Source organism: Psammomys obesus, unplaced genomic scaffold, assembly GCF_907164565.1.
Source record: "Psammomys obesus unplaced genomic scaffold, mPsaObe1.curated_primary_1811, whole genome shotgun sequence".
Classification (NCBI taxonomy): Eukaryota; Metazoa; Chordata; class Mammalia; order Rodentia; family Muridae; genus Psammomys; species Psammomys obesus.
Genome location: NW_026587382.1, coordinates 1,753,478 through 1,773,821, shown reverse-complemented (window position 1 = coordinate 1,773,821; position 20,344 = coordinate 1,753,478). Strand labels below are relative to the sequence as shown.

Below are 20,344 nucleotides of genomic sequence, written 5' to 3'. Positions count from 1 at the left end.
GTATGTGTGGACCATGTGTGTACAGGAAGCCAGAAAGGCTGCAGTGATGGGGGGGGGGGGGCAGGAGAGTATCAGATCCTCTGGAGCTGGAGTTACAGACAGTTGTGAGGCATGGATGGAGTCCAGGTCCTCTGGAAAAGCAACAAGCACTGAGCCATCTCTCCAGCATCTCTGCCACCCACAGTTTTAAAGTTACTTACAGAAGAGTGATGTAGAGATGCATGAGATGAAAAGCAAAAAAAAAAAAAAAAAGTCTCTGAATTGTTTAGGTGTTCTTATACTCTGTGCCTTGGAGTCATGTATACAACTGGGCAGCCTCAAATTCCACAGACTCATTCGGCCTTTCCTCCCTCTAAACTACCATTCCTTAGGGGAAAACAAGAAAGAAGGGGGTGGATGAAGGAAAGGACAAATTTACAGCGGGGAGAGTGCTGGCGGGGCCTAAGAAAACAAGCTGCTTTGCATTCCCAGCTGAGTCTGTACACCCTTCGCCGTCAGAAGAGGAAGGAAAAAGAAAGCGGTCATGGCCTCCTCCCTCGCATAGGCCGGCAAGCCTTGGCTATGGGGTCTTCTAAAGTGAAAGAGCGCACAGACACCATTGTTTTCCTACTGGCACTGGGAATAAGGGGGTGGGGAAGGGTCAGGTAACCCACGACCTGACTTGCAGAGTTCCTGGGCCAGGCTCTGCCTTTCTGCTCCTCCTGGGCACTTCTGTCCTTGCCCCTGTATCCACAAGCATTTGTACTGTTTGTAGGGCAGGAGTTTATAAGACTTTTTTCTTTCTTCCACCCAAGAACTGAGAAGGATGTGAGTGTGAGTGATGCATGTGTGTGTGAGTGGGCGTGCGAGCGAGCGTGTGTGAGGAGGGATAGACTGCTACCAGAATACCAGGTGAAAGGTTATAAACAACCCTCTCCGGGAGGCGGCCAATTCAGAACATGCCTTGGCTACAGGCCCGGGAAGCAGCTGCCCCTGCCAAAGTTAAACAGAGTTTTGGCCTAACAGAACAAACAAACGGTCTGCAGGGAGTGCTGCAAAGCAGGAGGAACAACAGTCACGCTGGGGACAAGACGCGGAACTTGCCACAGATTGGCTTTAAATTTAAAAATCTCGACACTCCATAGACAGCCTTGCCTTTCCTCTAAGATGTCCCCAGGCTATACCCTCTGGCCCACTGGCAGCCACTCTCTCTCCTTTCCCCTCAAATCTTAGAAAACAATAACTTTTTACATTTATTTTGTGTGTCCCTGGGCCTGAGTAGTGGGAGGGGATGGAGGTCAGAGTTGCCTCCCTCCTACTGTGGGGGTTCTTCCTGGTTCTTCTCAAATCTTATGCAGCTGGGGCTAAAGGAACGGCTTCATGGTTGATGGAATCAGAGAAGCCGGGTTCAAACCCCAGCGCCTAAGGGGCTGCCTAACTCCAGTCCCAGGGCATGCGAGCCTCTCTTCTGGTCTCTACCTGCAGGTGGCACGCTTGAGGCTACAACCACACCATTAACACTGCATTTTGACGATTCATACCATCAAGCTAATGTTTTTCTCAGGTGCCCGCTATAGGTCCGTACTAAAATCAGCGAGCGCCCTACCTCCCTTGTTCTTAATCAACAGTTTATCTTCGGAAAGCACCTCAGGCCTGGTTAGTGACCCTTACGGAGCACACACACACCCTAAGGATCAGCGCGTTCCCAGGCTTTGGTGTCGCGTATATGTTTTTCAGTCAGGTGGCCCCGGCTCTGAGCTTGCTTAAGATTAGAGTTGAGTTGTAACCTGTTAGCCTAAGGCTAACAAGCGAAGGCCTGGGGAGAGGGGGCGGGCGCTCTCCATCAACCGCGGAGACCAGGCTGATGGTGCAGAAGGCAGAGTTTCTATATCTGCAGAAGCATTTTACCTCATCTTAAGCACTGTCTTCATTGTCCAGCGCAAGAAACAAGGTGACGGTCTCCTCCTTAACTACTGTGCCCAAATACGGAAGGAGCCTACGGCTCAGGGGCAAGGGTGGGGTGTGGGGTGTGGGGCTGCCTCTCCTGCAGCTTTCTCAGCACACTTCAGAGTTATTTCCCCGAGTCAGCTCCTGAGGCATCCATCCCTCACTCAGCAAGGTTTGCTGGACAGCCAGAGGAAACCGATCCAGAGTAAGCCCCGGTGAGCGTGAGAAAAGAGGCAGGGACGAAGACCAAACAAACAAACAAACAGCAAATAAATAAATAGATAGATAGATAGATAGATAGATAGATAGATAGATAGATAGATAAAAGAAAGGGGGGGAAAAGTGGCAGGAACCCGGGAACACAGTGAAGTGATGGATCTTCCTTTGACCCGCCCGTTTCCTGGAGCAGCGGGGAGAGAAGCGCGTCAGGCACACACCTCCCTCAGCGCCGCGAGGCGGTAAACGAGGGCACTTTTACAGAGTGTTCCCCGGCTTCGCAGGTACACTGGAGATGAGGGGATAAGCAGCAGGATGTGGGCACTCCCTCGCTGCTTCCGTTCCAGGGAACAGGCCGGGCGAACACGGGCGAGGGACGGTGGCAGCACGTGGGCCGGGGAGGAAGGGGACAGGCCCGGCCCTGCGGCTGGCCGGGAGGCCCGAGGGCTGGAAACACCTGCCAGCTTCTCCTCCCGGGACACAGCCGCGCTTGGAGGGCCTGGGTGGCTCCTCCCCACGGCCACATCCGCACCCTCCGCCGCCTCCTCAAGTATCCTCGGGGCCGCGGGATTGTTTTTCACAGACTTGCGAACTTGTGAGCCAGGAAAAACAAGTCACCGCGAAATGAATCGCGCCGGCCAGGCCCGGGCGTGGAATCCTCTCCTAAGCACATTTTTCTTTCACCTAAAAAAAGAAAAAGAAAAAAAAAAAAAACCAAAAAACAAAAAAACACCACACAACACACACCCAAACAGCCCTGCTCCCGGGAGGGCGTCCCTGGACCGGGCTCAGGGCCCCGGGAGAGCCGCCCCGACCCCGCCCCGCCTGCTGGCACGGCCGCGCACCCGAGCAGCACCCGCTTCCCGGCTCGGAGCACACCGTGTCCACGCGCCCCCGCGGCCCCGCGGATTGGTCGGAGGCCTGGTAAACAAGGCCCCGGCAGCCAATGGGAGGGCTGTGCACGAGGGCTGCACGAGCCTCCGGGCCGGCGCTCGCGTGGGGCTGCGAGCCGGGCGGCTATAAAGGGCCGTTTCCGGCTCCGGCTGCCACTCTCCGTCCTCCGGGCTCTCGGGCATCCCCAGCTCTTCCCGCCGCTGCAGCGGACGCGCGCCCTCCCGAAAGCCTTGGGCTTGAAAGTTCCGGGCACCTTCCGGAGAAGTTCGGCTCTGTCTGAGGGCTTCTGCCTGCCTGCCTGGCGGAGAGCGGACTCTCAGTTTGGCTGTGAACGGGGTCTTAGAGCCTTTCCCCTCCGGCTTCCGTTGGTCTTGAACCCGCTCGGCCCCATCATGGTGATGTTCAAGAAGATCAAGTCTTTTGAGGTGGTCTTCAACGACCCGGAGAAGGTGTACGGCGGCGGGGAGAAGGTGGCCGGCCGGGTGGTGGTGGAGGTGTGCGAAGTGACTCGGGTCAAAGCCGTGCGGATCCTGGCGTGCGGGGTGGCCAAGGTCCTGTGGATGCAAGGCTCCCAGCAGTGCAAGCAGACCCTGGACTACCTGCGCTACGAGGACACGCTCCTCCTGGAGGACCAGCCCACAGGTACTGCCCGCCTGGGCCGTGCAGGGCGGATGGGGACAGGGGAGGCGGCGGGGCTCCGCCAGATGTTTCGAGTTGTTGTGTTGGTTTGAGTGGTTTGAACCGTGCTGGTCCCTAGATTTTTACCTTTGGTTTTGCAAGAATCTCGCTGTTCCCTTTCGCCCTCCCCGGGGGGTGGGGTGGGGGGGTGATTTGAACAGTTTCTGAGGTGCTGTTTCCTGAAGGTGTTACCTTAGCCACTTAAGGATTCATGTATCCCCAGTCTATACTCGGTTCCCGGGGCAAGTGTGCTGGACCAGCCTTGTAGTAGTTGTGGGCTTTGCAACTTTCTGTCCAGGAAAGTGCCCCGGGATCTTTTATTCCACAATGTAAGAGATGAAAATAGAGGTAAAATACCCTTCTCTGCTGCCCACGCACCTGAACCGTAACAGGAAACCTCATGGCCCCTTGCCTTTGTTTCCCTGCAGGTGAGAACGAGATGGTGATCATGAGACCTGGAAACAAATACGAGTACAAATTCGGCTTTGAGCTTCCTCAAGGGTAAGCATCAGCTCGACCCACCTTGACCTTTTATTTCTAAAAGCACTCCCCCTCTGTTAATCTCTTAACAATTATTAGCAATAATTTTTTATTATTATTATTGTTTTAACACAGGCCCCTGGGAACATCCTTCAAGGGAAAATACGGTTGTGTAGACTACTGGGTGAAAGCTTTTCTTGATCGCCCCAGCCAGCCAACGCAAGAGGCAAAGAAACACTTTGAAGTGATGGATCTAGTGGATGTCAATACCCCTGATTTAATGGTGAGGTTTGTTTTAAGGTTTTATTCTCCTTGGTCAGGGATAATAAGTTAGATGCTTGGAGCATTGAAATATCTCAAAACATTGTGTCCTTCTACACAGGCACCAGTATCTGCCAAAAAGGAGAAGAAAGTTTCCTGTATGTTCATTCCCGACGGGCGAGTGTCGGTCTCTGCTCGAATTGACAGGAAAGGATTTTGTGAAGGTAAAAATCTGTTGCTTAAAATACTAGACAGGATAGCCAGAGCTCTGGGTCTGAGGAGGGGAGGGGCCTCGGGTCATAGAGTAGGAGCAGAGGAAATATTATTGATTAATAGATATTCATACTTTATTCTTCTTTAATCTCAGGTGATGACATCTCCATCCATGCGGACTTTGAGAATACTTGTTCCCGAATTGTGGTCCCCAAAGCAGCCATCGTGGCCCGACACACTTATCTTGCCAATGGCCAGACCAAAGTGCTAACTCAGAAGCTGTCTTCGGTCAGAGGAAACCACATCATCTCCGGGACATGCGCGTCGTGGCGCGGCAAGAGCCTCCGTGTGCAGAAGATCAGGCCGTCCATCCTGGGCTGCAACATCCTCCGCGTCGAGTACTCCTTGCTGGTGAGCGAGGGTGGGAGCCTGGGTCTAGAGGAGAGACAGCTCTTTGCTTCTAAATCCAGTGCTTTGTCTACACCATCCACCTGACAAACTGCCGCCTTCTTTTCCAGATCTACGTGAGCGTCCCTGGCTCCAAGAAAGTCATCCTTGACCTGCCCCTCGTGATTGGCAGCAGGTCAGGTCTGAGCAGCCGGACGTCCAGCATGGCCAGCCGAACGAGCTCTGAAATGAGTTGGATAGATCTGAACATCCCAGATACCCCAGAAGGTAAGCCACACGAACTGCCTTTTCTTTGCTATGTCCTTCCTGGGCGTGTGAAGTCGGGGTGGTCCAGCATTTCTTTGCTGGGCTTCTGATCCCTTCTTCTCTTTGTAGCTCCTCCTTGCTATATGGACATCATTCCTGAAGATCACCGGCTGGAGAGCCCCACCACCCCCCTCCTTGATGATGTGGAAGGTTCTCAAGACAGCCCTATCTTTATGTATGCCCCTGAGTTCCAGTTCATGCCCCCACCTACTTACACTGAGGTGAGACTTGCTGTTCCACTGTTAACAACATTTTGTCCTAGGCCTTCTGAAGGCCTAAATGTTTCGTTTTTCTACTTCTTAGAAAAAACCCTAAAATACTCTGTTTTCCCCCCCCCCCCCCCCCCAGGTGGATCCATACGTCCTCAACAACAACAACAGCAGCAGCAGCAATGTGCAGTGAGCAAGTGTGTGGGAGAAAAAGACGCATCTGTACTCTATTTCTTTCCGCCTCTGCTTGGCCGCCAATTCTCTACAGTGGGGAATGGGCCCACCTCAGCCTCTGACTCCACAAGGGTGGTGATCAGCAGGTGGCCTCCGGCTTCAGGTGGTGCAGACTCACTCAGCCAGTGCCCGCACTGCGGTATAGGAGTGTTTGCTGGGTGGATATAAGAACACTCTAGAAAATTCAGACCTGGTCCACTTTCTCAGATCTTGGAAATGAAAATATTGTTCGTAGTTTTTGAGTCAGGGTATACATGACCTGACATGGTCTTTGAAGGGAATGATAGATTGTTAAAAAATAAGAGCAAACCATGACCCTTCTGTGCCATGGGGGCAGAGAGCAAATTTCACATATTAGAAAAAGGAAAATCATGGCCAAAATTTTGGAAGACCAGTGTTTTTGTTTCGTTTTTCAAATCAGTGTTCCGTTTTTCTATCCTTACAAAGAAAAACCTGTGAATTACAGCCGAGGTGGCTTTCCCCTGGGCTTAGTAGTGGCTGTGCCCACTGACGCCATCAAAGCCATTTTACAGCCGGTTGCACTGTGTTCTCTTGTGAACGTATTAAGATGGGAGAACCTGTCATTTCCTTGAGACTCCTTGGAACTGTTTCTAAGGCGATGTTCTCAGCACTTTAGCTCCTGTCAATTTTGTTTTAGTCTCAATTACAGATGTAAGCTCTGCTAGTCTGTCTCCAAGGGTTAAGCCCCAAGACAGGGAAAGGGGGTTATTGCTTTTTTTTTGGGGGGGGGTGGTGGTGGTGGTTAGGGGTGGGAACAGGGTCTGTAAGATCCTTGAGCTCTGTATATAGACCAGGCTGGCCTCAGAGATCCACTCTGCCTCCCGAGTGCTGAGATTAAAGGCCCAGCTTGGTTGTTACTTCTGAGACTTTCTCCCAGTGTGCAGGATTCTAGTTCTGACACTAATCATCTGAGGGGCCGCTGCTGATAGCCGTGCCCTGGGTGACACGGCATGGAGATGCCCCAAACACTGATCGAGGCCTCCAGACATTGCAATGAGGATTGCAGGTTTTCACAGAAGCCCCCACCCCCACCGTTTCCTGCCCAGTGGTAGGAGAGAGTACTTCTAATCGCTTTCACTGCCACCAGCGCTCAAAAAGTCACTCTAATACCTAGCACTTTGTTCAGTGTCCTGTGTCAGCGCACTATGCAGACAGAAAGTACGTGAGCTGATGGTGGGTTCATTGTTTTTGTATTTTGTGTATCTTTTTGTATGATGAAAACTATATTTTGTACTTATCCAAATATATATATTCACCCCAAGATGGGGGATATTCTTTGTTAAAAAAATAAAGTTTTTTAATGGCAAAAATTTTTTTCCTTGTCTGTGAGAATGATATTAGAAAAGTTTACGGTAGCTGTGTATAAGAGTATCCCCCTGCCTTGAAATGCTGGAAACCCTGTGGAGAGAGAAGTCCCTGTAGACCTAAGTAATGTGAGAGTTGAAGAGCAGCGATTCGTCAGCTGGTTTGGTCTCCGTTGAGACTAAATCAGTGGGGTCTGGTGGTGGAAGCAAACACCTCCTATCGACCAGATTCCTTCAGGCATGCCCACATAGCTAAAGATAATGGTGAGGTTTGATGGTGCTGGTGCTGCCTTCCAGGTGCTGGGATTAAAGGGAAGGCATGCAATACCACGCCCTTGCTTTTCTTTTATGTTGCATGTGTGTAAACGCAGGTGGGAATGAGGGTGAGCTGTCTCGGCAGTTCTCCACGCTCACGTTCATGGATTCTAAAGAAAATAGCTTTCTGAAGGCTTTGCAAGGGAAAGGGGGAGCTTCCTTTTCATTTATTATTTTTTAATCCAAATGAGCGGCTTCTATTTACACAAAGGCAGGGAGGATCTGGGGGGAGGGAATGGGAGAGGGAAATTAAATGGCTGTTCACTCAAGAGAGGCAGGAAAAACAGACCTGTTGGCCTATGGCTCTCCTGATGGTCATACTCAGCAGATACTAAATCCAAGGAGTGAGAACCAGTCAGGACTGGCACAGGCCTCAGTTCACCTACCCCAAGAACAGGATGGTTGGCGGGAATGGAGATTTTGGTTTTGTTATGTTTGAGGCAGGTTTGAGGTAGCTCTGGCTAGCCTCAACCTTGCAGCAGTTCTGTCTTAGTTTCCTGGCACTGGGGTTAGAAGTCCATATATACCACCATGCCTGACTGATGTTCTCTTCCATAACTTGGTTTTTATTATAGATATTTTCCCCCAATATAAACCCGGTTTATATGCTAAATGAGCAACTATTCTGTAGATTTAGTGACAGGAAGTAGATGACAGGGGCAGCCACAGCTTTCTAGCTCTATGGTTCTATTTTTGTTTTGTGTCGTGTTTTTAATATTTTTCAAGACAGGGTTTCTCTGTGTAACCCTGGCTGACTCGCTCTGTAGACCAGGCTGGCCTCGAACTCACAGAGATCCGCCTGCCTCTGCCTCCTCAGCGCTGGCATTAAAGGCGAGCGCTATCACCACCTGGCTCTTTATAGGTGTTAACATGTAATTGGAATTCAGTGTTTAGCTGACAATTTAGCCCTACCTTTATTCCTCAGGACCTGTTTTGGCATTTTTTTTTTCTTCTCTCTGCACACCAGGGAACTCGCTGAAGCTCTGTGTTAGATATCAAGGGGAAGCTTGCTGAGGAGGCACACACCTAAAACCCAGCATTTGAGAAGCTGAGGCAAGAGACTGCCGAGAATTTAAGGCAGCCTCAGCTACGAGTACCACCGGGTCTGCTAGGGCCACCTACCCCAAACAATCCCAAACCACAAAAGCCTGACAACACTGAATTGAACAGAAAGTGAAATTGAAAAAGGAATCCTTTTCTGCCCTGATCGTTGATCTTTATCATTCTCTACAGCAGCTGCTTACTTTCCTGCCTCACTTAAAAAGCGAACCATCCCTGTGTGTGTGTGTGTGTGTGTGTGTGTGTGTGTGTGCGCGAGTGGGTAGGTGGGTGTGTGTCACCGTGCATTCGGAGGTCAAAGGACAACCGTGGGCTAGGCCCTCCTCTTCGACCCCCACAAGATCCCAGGATCCATCACTCACAGCTCACCCAGCTCACCCAGCAAGCGTCTTGACCCAAGCCAGATGGCCATTTTTTCCTTCTTTGTCTTTCGAGGCAGGCCTTCTTTTAGCCTAGGCTGTGGCTTGAGGGTGACCTTGGCTTCCCGATCCTCTCGCCTCCACCTTCCTGGCACTGGGATCATAGGCACTCATGTGGTACCATGCCCACTATATCCGGTTGGGGACTCAACTCGGGCTCCTCCCCACTAGGAAAACCCTTCTCTCCATCCCAGCCTGCTCTGGCTCCCTTTCGTCTGTTTGCAGTGTGCCGGTATCTAGCTTTCCCAACTGCTGTAAAGAGTCTCGCCTGAATTCCTCCCTTATTTCTCACCTGGTCAAACAGTTAGTGGCTCCTCCCCGTTAATTTTGTGATCAGGAAACTAGGTCAAAGTTGACGGCATTTTTTTTTTTTTTTTTTTTAATGCAGCTTGGTTTTCCCGGGGACTTGAGGAGTGGAGCAGGGACAAGGGCAAGGAAGAGGGCCAAGGAGAAGGGATGGAGAGACCAGGAAGGCCTGAACCCGGGAATTTGTGTGCACAGTCTAATGACTCAGACTTGATGTGAGAACGGGTTGGCCAGGAGAGAGGACAGACAACCACACCCGAGGCCCCTTAAGAGATTGGATCCTGCAGGAGGTGGGACACAGGCCCGGCTCCTGGCCCCCTAGCTCCACCCCCTAACCCCCAGCTAGCGCTGTTCTACAAGGTTTATTTTTCTTTCTGAGACTAGTCTCTGCCATCCAAGCTGGTCTAGAACTCTCTATGCCTGCGTCGGCAACCTTGCTGCAGCCAAGGCCGCATCCCTGAGCACTGGGCTTTTGGGCGTGAGTCACCACGGCCGGCCACGGGAGTTTTCTCTATGGAAATACCGCGTGGACCTTGTGCTGTGGAGTCCGGCAGCCACAAGCCGCGTGGAGCTGTCAGACTGTGACGGGAAGCTGGAGCTTTAGGATTCTGCTTAGTTAATTTAGACTCGGGTGGCCCGGGCTCGCTCGTCGCTGCCACATCACCGAGCACAGCGAATTCTGAGGAAGGAAGTCGCCAGATCGGCTCCCACAGAGGAAACCCGTCCCTCCTGTGAGCACAGCAGGGCTGCACCCCGCTTCCTTTCGCCTCCTCTGCGCAGTTTCTGCTTCTGCTGGGCGGCTTTCTGCCTGCAGGCTCCCTCAGCCACTTCCTCAGTGCTGGCCCAGCTGTTTGTTCCCAGGCTCTTCTCACATGCCTTTCAATTTTTAAAGAGCCCCCCCCACCCCCTTCGGCTGTGAGTAGAGATCTAGTTCTGAGTGTTATTTATTCATGGGGTCCAATCGAGTACTGGGAGATCTGAGAAAAGTCAAAAATTAAAGAGAGGGAGAAGGAGAGAAATACCCTAAAGAAAATAAAATTAATAGCAAGGCCTGGTGGCACATGCCTGAGCTCCCATCACTTGAGAGACTGATGCAAATGGATCAAGAGTTAAGCTATCGTGGGCTACACAGCAAGATGATTTTTTTTCTTTTTTTTTTTTAAGACTAGAGATGCGGCTGGTCAGTGACGGCCCACGCCTTTAATCCCAGCACTGGGGGCGCAGAGGCAGGTGGATTTCTGTGAGTTTGAGGCCAGCCTGGTCTACCGAGTAAGTTTCAGGACAGCCAAGGCTACGCAGAGAAACCCTGTCTCAACAAAACAAAACAACAACAAAGATGACTGGAGATGCAGCTCAGCTGGTAGGGTGTTTGCCTAAATGCATTAAGCCTTGAGTTTGATCCTCAGCGCCGTATAACAAAACATGCCTGGTGGCCCACACCAGTAATCCCAGAACTTGGGAGGCGAGGCAGGAAGAGCACAGAAGCTCAAGACATACTCAGCTACACAGCGAGTTTGAGGCAAGCCTGGGATACATCTCAAAAAAAGAAGATCAGGAAATCCAGGACATCCTCAGCTACATAGTAGCGACTTTGAGGCCAGCCTGGGCTACAAAAGGACAGCTACAGGTAGTTACTTAAATAAATAAACAAAACAAACAAACAAAAAACAAGGGCCTTCTCTGAGCATAAGGAAAATGCAAAGACCCAACTAGAGACAGCGCTCTGAGAGATGAAGTAAGAGGCAAGACTATGGAACTAAGCATACGGTCAGCAAAAATTAAGCAGGCGTGAAGACCTTTGACTAGTGTTTTGTACGTACCAGAACACAGCTTTGGGTGTTGTAACTTCGTCTCCTCTTTGAGAGTTATTTATTATGTGTACAGTGTTCTGTCTGCATGTACACCTGCGCACCAGAAGAGGGCACCAGATCTCATTACAGATGGTGGGAAGCCACTATGTGGGTGCTGGGAATTGAACTCAGGACCTCTGGAAGATTTCACAGCCAGTGCTCTTAACCTCTGAGCCATCTCTCCACACCCCCCCTTTTTTTTTGAGACAGGGTGCCTTATGAGTTTGAAGTTCGCTAAGCTGGCTACAACAGCTGGCCAGGACCCCCCTTGTCTGCACCTCTCCACCGCTGGGATAATAAACATTAGCCCCCGTGTCCCGCTTCTTAGGTAGATTTGGAGCTCTAACCCAGATCCTCATACTGGTGTGAGAAACTTTACTGACTGAGCCACCTCCCCAGCCCATCTTTGACTAATTCTTTGAGCAATCAGAGTCCCGCTGGAGTAGTTTTCCTTGAACCACCTCTGGGTGACAAGCATAAAAGGGAGATAAAGAATATGTTTAAGTGGCCCCCCTGATCTAAGCATGCGGACAGGAAGATCTCATCCTTCCGCTCTGCTGACCTTCTGTACACTGTGTTTCTGAGGCTGAAAGCCTTCCACAGATGACGGCAGATCTAGGTTGCCAGCTTGGCCCAATAAGTGATAAATGAAGAACCTGGGAAAAGTCCAGGGATTGGCCTCCTATATAGTCTGTCTTGGCTTGGCTTCTGTTATTTTGATAAACACCACAACCGAAAGCAACTTAGCGAGAGAAGGGTTTTATTTGGCTTCCATGACCAGATCACAGCCCATCACTGAGGGAAACCAAGGGCAGGAGCCTGGAGGCAGGAGCTGAAGCAGAAGCCATGTGAGAATGCTGCTTGCTGGCCGGCTTCCCATTGCTTGTTCGGCTTGCTTGCTTACACAGCTTAGGACCACGTGCCCAGAGATGGCTCCGCCCACAGTGATGTAAGTCCTCCCACATCAGTCATTAATCAAAATGCCCCACAGACCAATGTGATGGAGGAATCCTCTTAGGAGATGTAGTTAAGAATGTGGACCCTGGAACCAAAAACTGAACTCTGCCCCTCCTGCATTTCCTGCCAGTGAGCGAGGCTGGGCGGTTTGTTTAAATTCTCCATAGGCTGTGCACTTGCCATTGCTTTGCTTTAAAGTTTGTGTTCCATTTTGAGTGTATGGTTGTGTCTCCACGTACGTCTGTGCTCTGTGTGCCTTCCTGGTGCTTCTGGAAGCTAGAAGGCGGGATAGATCTGGAACAGGAGTTATAGATGGTGTGAGCTGCCATTGGGTACTAGGAATCCAATCTGGGTTAAGTGTTCTTAACTGCCACCCATTGTCATCAGCATCCTCCTCTTCCTCCACTTCTCTCTCTCTCCAAGGTCTCTCACTGATCTGGCTGGCCTTGGGGCTCCTCCTGTCAGCCTCCTGCACTGGAGCTACAGTCAGGCAGGTACCTGGCTTTTTATGTGGCGCCAGGGCTTCAACCTCAGGTCCAGAAGCCCAAATAGCACTTACCAACCCCCTAACTTACTTGTTGTTGTTTGTTTTTATATTTTTGAGGCAGTTGTCACTATGTAAATCAGGCTGGGCTCAAACTTGTCTCAATCCTCCTGCCTCAGGTTCTTGAGCACTGGGATCTTAGGTGTGAACCACATTTCCACGTTGTGTGTGTGTCTGTCTGTCTGTGTGTGTGTCCATGTGTGTATGGGTCTGTGTTTTGAAGAAAAGACCCACTAGACAGTTCACACTAACCTCACACTCATGATCCTCTCCCTCCCAGATGCTGGGATCGAAGACATGTGCCACTATCGTAGTTCAGACTGTCCGTTTGTAAAATGAGAGCCGGCGAAACGAGTGACCCCAGGGGTTGTGAAGATTAGAAATACTTAAGTAAGCCAGTGAGGTAACTCGGTGGGTGAAGGTGTTTGCCACCAAACCCTATGACCAGAGTTCAGTCCCCATGACTCACAGAAGGACCAACTCCCCCAAATCTGACTTCCACAGGCAGGCCAGAGTGCCTGTGCGCTCGTGCGCGCGCACACACGCACACACACACACACGCTGATGTAGGTGGCTGGAGAAACGGCTCAGCAGAATACTTGTGGCTCTTCAGAGGACCTGAGTTAGTTCCCAGCACCTGGGAGTGGGTCATACCTCCGGCTCTAAGGGACCTGAAGCCCTCTCCTGGCTCTGTGAGCATCCTCAGATGTGGTATTCACTCACACAGACACATAGAAAGATAATAGGAACAAATCTTTAAAAAAATAATTAAGTGCAGTAAGGGGAGAAGACACCTGGGCTCCGTTAGAACCAGAAAAGAAGAGTCGGCTGGGCCCAGAGGGGACACCTGTAATCCCAGAGGAGCATCCATGCCCACAAATTGTTCTTTGGACTCTGTAGGTGGACTGTAACAGAGTCTCCTAAATTCTTCAGTTCCCACATTTGGGGGGAAGCTTTTTAGCAGTTAGTGTAGTAGACCGAGGACCAGAAATGCAGACACACAACCCAACACCAGGAAGGGTTCTGATTCCTTTTTCTTTCTTCCTCCTTTCCTTGTTACATCTTTTTAATTTCTTATGTGTATGACTGTTTTCCTGCATGTGTGCGTGTGTACTGCGTGTATGCCTGGTGGCTGCAGAGGTCAAAAGGGGCCTGCACGGAAATTACAGATGACCATATGCATGATGAGAGCAGAACCTGCTCCTCTTTCAGACTGATTTGTGCTTTAACCTCTGAGCTCTTGCTTCAGTCTTAGAATCTCCTTTCTCGGGTGTTTTGAGCTTCTCCCAGAGATGGACTCTCTGGGTAGCATAAGGGTCAGAGCCATTGAGCCTAGGCCCAGTTCAGCTCTTGGATTGCTCTTGTCCTGTCCTGACCTTTCAAGGGCCTGATCCTTTCCTATTCTTTCCTTAGCCTGTCATATAAAGAAAAAAGAAACTAGTGGACAAACTCAGTGTGCTGGGATGTGTTTGTATACTGACGCTTGGTCATCTCCAGGCAACAGAGAGATGGAAGAAGAGAGACGAAGCATGGGGACAGGATTGTGAATCACACACGACCTGAGTCTTGGGGTGTCAAGTGAGGTCCATTCTCTGCCTTTTTTTGGGTGATGGAACTGCTGACTAGACAGCTTCAGGTCAACCAAGTGGCCGGTAAACAGGTTCCTGGAAATGTCTGGCTAGGTGCTCGGTGTGGGTATTTTTAACCTCCTGGACAGACAGAGAGAGGAAGGGTTCAAGTTGCTGGGAATGAGGAGAAATGAAGGGGCTTCCTTCAGACAGCTCTGCGGGTGAAAGCTGCCCCTCTGAGCTCCAGCCAACCAGACTCAGAGCCGATGCTGTCCTCTCTCTTTCTCACCTCCCCCTCTGTACCCATGGTCTTACACTTGGCTCACCTTCCAGCTGCAGAAGCTTAGCTTCCTGTCCCACACTCAAGAGTTCCCCCTCCAGACCTCTGTGGATCAGTGAATGTGGGGTTGGGAAGGGAGAGGTGACTTCTTTTCTCTCCCCATGGAGGAGGAGTGGGCCCTGTGTTCTCTCTGCTACCTCCTGACTGGCCTGTGGCAGGGCTCCAAACTCCTGAAACCTCATGGACCCTACTGTCCCTGTTCCTGGGAACAGAATCGAAGACTAAAAAACCCAGGCATGGGCTTTATAGGCCTTGAGGAAGTCAAGTGCTTGCTTGCTTGTGGCAGTTAGAGATTGAAAATGGCAGCACACCGACACTGCTGCCTAGAAAATCAAATCATGGGGGAGTTGGAAGGGCTGTGGGAGCAAAGAATCATTGACAAGCCCAAGAGAGCCGGTTGACTATGGGAGGAAGGGGTTCCTCGAAATTGGGCATGAAGGTGAGTGGGGAAAAGAAAAAATATGGAAATTCTCAAATAGGCCTCATCTTATCTTGGCCTTTTTGGTGTGTGTGTGTGTGTGTGTGTGTGTGTAGAGCAGGTTTCCCTGTGTAGCCCTGGCTGTCCTGGAACTCACTCTGTAAACCAGGCTGCCCTCGAGCTCAGAGACTCACCTGCCTCTGCCTCCCAAGTGCTGGGATTAAAGACGTGCACACCACTGCCCTGCATCTTGGCCTCTTCCCTCGCCTCTTCCCTTTGTTCCTCTCTGTTCCAGCATCTCTTCAGATATTTTCTACTCTGTTCTGTGGTGAAGGAAGGAATCCTTAACACAGACACTCCAAGGCTGCTGGGAAGCCTGCAGGGGAGATGGAACTTTGGTTTGTGATTGAGTCCCAACTCAAAACACTGTCATTTGTGTTTCTCTTCCTGGATCTTGAGTTTAGCTGAAGTTGAAAAAACAAAGCACAAACAGAGGAAACGCTAAGCCAGAGGCAGAACGTGAGCCAAAGCAGCTTGCAGGCGTTTAGAAGCTTGCACAATTTCTTTCTAAGAGTTTGAATCGGTTATGAACATTTAGAAACTATATTACTACATTTTAGGGGCCTGGGGTGGCCCTGCCTTCCTGAAACCCCGGCATTTGAAAACCTGAGGCAGAAGGATTAGCAGTTATAGGCCACAGATGGCAATTTAACAAGTGGCTCCGGGACACTGCTGAAAGAAAGGGAGGGAGAGAGAGAGACAGAGAGAGAGAGAGAGAAACAGGGTCAGGAAAAATGGTGAGATGGTTCTGAAGGAAAGCCACTTCCCACTGGAGTCTGGTGACCTGAGTCCAACCCCTGGAACCCATGTAAAGACGGAAGGAGAGAACAGAGTCCACAAAGTTGTCCCGAGCTTCACACACACACACTATAGCACAGATGTGCCTGCACTTACCCACACAACCCAAAATCCAAGTGTGTGTGTGGGAATCCCAGCACCAGGGAGGCTGATAGCTGGCGGATCAGGAGTTCTAGGCTGTTCTCAACCGAGCAGCAAGTTTCAGGTTACCCTGGGTTACATAAGACCTTGTCTGTCACACACGTTCATACAACCAGAGGAAAGTGATTTGAAGCAGCGCGAGGACATCAAGGAGAAGTCTGAGTGCGGAGATCTCCTCACCCGCAGCCAGCTCTCCCGGCCAGGCCCCATCACTGACATCCCTGGGCAGGTGTGAGAGTGGTGCTTTGGGCTGGAAAGCGAGACTCAAAACAGGATCCAGGACAAGTAAGGGAGAGGTGAAGAGCTGCGAGCAGCCAGATCCAAGTATGGTCAGACAGGAAAAAGTGATCTGGGTGCCAGGAGAGAGGCCTGCGGGAAGGAAACGGGACTTGTGGAGCTCGGCCTCTCTCCCTCCAAGAGCCATTGGCCCTCTCTCACACAGAGCGCCCATCTTTGCTTACTTCCTTTTACCCGGCTGCCTGGAAAAAGCATTCACTAGAGGAGGGACTTTCCTCTCAAAATGGTTCCAGCCCCGGGCACGGCAGGGTGAAAGGAAAAGGAACATCGAGGCATTTTCCCGTCCGAAGGGGACTGTAGGTGTCAGCTCCGCGCTGAGACAGCCCTGTGATGGAGACAGTTTTCCTCCTTGCTTGGCCTTTTTGTTTGTTTGCTTGGCTTTTCTTTTTTTGAGACAGGATTTCTTATAGCTCGGGCTGACCTCAAACTCACGCAGCTAACGATCTTGACCTCCCGGCTGGCCGTCGAGCTGCCTCCACCTCACGATCCCCTGCCCTCTGTTAAGACTCGCTGGGTGTGGTGGCCAGATGCTTGTGACCCTAACCCCAGTGCTGCAGAGGCGGCTCAGTGAGTGCAGTGCTTGCTGCTCGTGTGTGAGGCCCTGAGCGTGGTGACCGGTCCCTGCGAGCCCAGCCTGGGGACCTGGGCACAGCCGCATTGCTACGGCCAGCGTCCTGCCATCCTCACCTACTTCAAAAGCTCAAAGCCCGTGAGAGACCCCAGCTCAGAACCCAAGTTAGACTGCACATGAGGGGCAGGCCTGTAGGCTGCCTTCTGCCCTTCACACGTACAAACTCGAGTGAGCGCACACATCTGCACCTGTGGGAATATGCACACAAACCAACAAAACACCGCTTGGTCTACAGGAATAAAGCGCTTGCCTATAGTCCCAGCACTTTGATTGCTGTTGCTTTTTTTATTTTTATTTTTTGTGTGTGTTCGCGTCGGGAGGATTGTTTTTTTCAGTACAGGGTCTCACTAGGTAGCTCTACCTGTCCCGGAACGCACTTTGTAGAGCAGGCTGGCCTTGAACTCACTCACAGAGATCCACCTGCCTCTGCCTCCCGGGTGCTGGGGCCACGCCTGGCCATCCCAGCACTTTGGAAGTCGAGGCAGGATTACTCCACGTCTGAGATCAGCCTGTACATGACAATAATCTCAGACCTCCCCATCGCAAGTAAAATAAAGCAAAAACAAGCCAGAAGTAGCGCTATGTGCCTGGGATCTCATCACTGGGGATTAAAGGCATGAGGCACCACTCTTGGCTATATTTGGCTATTCCCCCGCCCCTTCTTAACTATAAGCCCAGAGAGGTAGAATCATAGTGCCTACCAACTCCCACTGGGGTAGCTATGCTTAGGCAGTTGACAAAAGAGACACATTAAATCCTATTGGATCAGGCAAATCGTTCTCAGTGGTAATACTAGAAACTTAGAATTCCGCTTTGGGAATCACAACTATATTTGTGATTTCCTTAGGGGAAATATAGATCTCAGTAGGGGAAAAGTCAGTGGAGAAAAGGTCATCGCTAGCCAGGCCAGATTACCTAACTGAACTATTCTTGTCTAGCTCATTATCTCCTGGGCCTTCTGGCCAGGCATATTTGAGGACAGATAGGAAAGCCCTGTTTCCACAGCCCCTTCTTTGGGCAGAAATCTCTGTGATGTCCTTGGTGTAAGTCCTGACTTGCAGGTTGTAACCTTGAACTCTCCGTTGCAAGGTTTTTCTGTTGTACTAGCTGTGGGAATTGCTGATCCCCAGCTGCCCTGGCTGAAACGGTTCTTGGAAACAACTGGCCATTCGCCTGAGGTATCTTTAGACTGCCTGGCCGAAAATAAGGTGGGAAGATCAAGGGGACTGAATGAGCCTGCCCCACCATTTGGAGGACAAAGGTTGGAGTGACCGCTTGGGATCGGTCGTACTCCCTCAAAGACAAAAATGTCATAAAAATCAGGTCATATTTGCACTCTGCCCTTCCTTGAGTCCTGCTTCCTCAGCAGGTGACTTTGTTGCACAAAGCCAGTGACATGAGACCCAGCACCGTTTGTACCTTACGTGAATCCACACCAGCCGTTCTGTGGAGCAGGGTTCTCAGGAGACAGGCAGTCCAAATTCATGGAGACATGAAGGAGCTAAGCATGGGGTCGTGACACGACTTTCCAAAGGGCAAAGTATGGCGCAGGGGAACTAAAGCAATGAGACGACGCTTTGTCCATCTGAGGTCTCTGTCTATCGTTCCCCTTGACTTAGCTATTTGATTTTTTTTCTTTTAAGTCTTCTGAGGCAGTGTCTCCTGTACCCCAGCTTGGCTTCAAATTTCCCATATAGCCAAGGATTAGAGGCGTATGTCACTGTGCGAGGTTTGTACGCTGTTGGGGACAGAATGTAGGCCTTTGTGCATGCAAGGCAAGTGTGCTCTACCTATGAGCTACGCCCCCAGCTCCCCACACCCCGCTTTATTCTTGACCAGCCTACACTTTCCTTTACTTTCAAAGTTCAAGCAACCATAAAAATAAGTTACAGAAACAAACTGCCCTTTCCTTCTCAGACTGCAGGCATCTAATCACTGAATTACTGTACCACTGCCTTCTGGCTTTCCAGGTTTTTTTTTTGGGGGGGGGACCCCACTCTCAACCTAAACTGCTTGTTGCACCCGGATCTCTGTTTGGGCCCCCAATAAACCAAGTGAGTCCTTACACCTGTTCACAGACTCCCAATTTCACACACCCTGCCCAAGCAGGAGAGGCCTGGGAGGGTAGGGGTGAAACATGGGTGAGGGGGAATAGGGTTCCTGCTGTGAACTCTGCACTGCAGCCCAGGCTGTGTGCATGGGAGGAACTTAGACAATAAAAACTGCCCCCCGCCCCAGGATCACGGACGTGGTGGCAAGCACTGCCTGGGTCTGCTGTAAATGTCTGTAGTCAGGCCTCAATGGCTAAGGTACTGGCCTCTCCAGGAAGCACAGCTTTGACCCTGTCTCCTGTATCTGGGCTCCAGCCTCTGCCTGTTTGGTAGTGCTTATGGGAACTTGGGGAAAGGTCAGTGGAAACAGTTTAGCTCATGCCTGGAACCGCTTAGGAATCTGGGGAAGCTTTTGGGTCTCGTGTAGTGGGCTTTGTCCAAGAAGGTCACCTGCCAGGAGAGGCAGGAGTCCAGGCAGGGCAGAGCCCAAGAACGGCCTGATCTTTATGACGCTTTGTCTTTCAGGCAGTGTGACTGATCCCAAGTGGTCATTCCAACCTTTGTCCCCCTTTCTCCTGCGTTGTAGGGAAAGGGACATGAAGGGACAAACGTGTGAAGAGACAGGTGGAGAGTAGTTCCCTGCCTTCTTCTTTACCATGTCTTGCTCAGGAATTCTGTTCCCACTGCTTTAAGAAGAAGGGTCCAGAGACAGTGAGTGATGGCTCAGAGTGTGTCTGCCTCCAAGCCTGATGACTTGAATTTGGTAAAAGGAGAGTGCTCCTGCAAGCTGTCCTCTGCCCCCATCCCCCAAGCCGTGCCATTTCTGTAGACCCCTGTCCAAATAAACGAAGTGCCATCAAAATGGAGTTTCTAGAGGAGCATCAGGTGGGCGGGCTAGCAGGTGGCAGCGGCTCCCGACATGGGCCTGGATTTAAACGATGAGGTTTAGGATGGTGTCTCCCCTCCACTGTGTTTTCAGGGGGCCTGGGGCATAAGGGGCGTAGCCGGGGGCGGGGAGGACAAAAGAAAAACTTTCAGGATCTTTGTCTTTTGTTTTATTTTCTGCAGTTCCCTCCCTAGCCACAGTCACCCCGCTGTGTAACTGTGGGAAACCCCAGCGACTAGTCCCCTGGCGCCACCCTTCGCTCACCTCATAGGGCTAGAAAAGAAACACATCAGTCATCACGAATTGCTCAATAACTCTGGAATGTTCGCTTCTATTCCCGTTCCCTTCTCCGTTTTCTCGGCTGGGCTTCTATCCTAACACTTGCTGCCACACTTAAACGAGGCCTTTCCCCCCGCGCAGCCTAAGCCCCTCTTTGCCGGGTTCGATGGGGTCAGGAATTGCTGACCTGGGCTCTCGGGTCTGTAGCCCACGACGCTGAGGGTCGGCCTGCCTAAACGCAATCGAGAAATTTAGGGACGCTTCCCCCACATCCC

General features: G+C 51.1%; 1 protein-coding gene across 1 annotated transcript; it reads left to right on the top strand.

The window, feature by feature from the left end:
• The first annotated feature begins 3,205 nt into the window (after positions 1-3,205).
• Positions 3,206-7,156, top strand: Txnip (thioredoxin interacting protein). The gene is made up of 8 exons (XM_055603842.1): positions 3,206-3,678; positions 4,143-4,215; positions 4,330-4,477; positions 4,577-4,679; positions 4,823-5,079; positions 5,187-5,343; positions 5,452-5,603; positions 5,731-7,156. The coding sequence occupies exons 1-8, from the start codon at positions 3,429-3,431 to the stop codon at positions 5,782-5,784; spliced, it is 1,194 nt and encodes a 397-aa protein (XP_055459817.1). The 5' UTR covers positions 3,206-3,428; the 3' UTR covers positions 5,785-7,156.
• Positions 7,157-20,344: the final 13,188 nt, after the last annotated feature.

Excerpts from the sequence above, each read along its gene's own strand:
- Txnip (XM_055603842.1), top strand. The coding sequence starts at position 3,429 with ATGGTGATGTTCAAGAAGATCAAGTCTTTTGAGGTGGTCTTCAACGAC. Across the intron at positions 4,216-4,329 it reads GGCTTTGAGCTTCCTCAAGG|GCCCCTGGGAACATCCTTCA; the intron begins GTAAGCATCAGC and ends GTTTTAACACAG. Across the intron at positions 5,344-5,451 it reads CATCCCAGATACCCCAGAAG|CTCCTCCTTGCTATATGGAC; the intron begins GTAAGCCACACG and ends TTCTCTTTGTAG.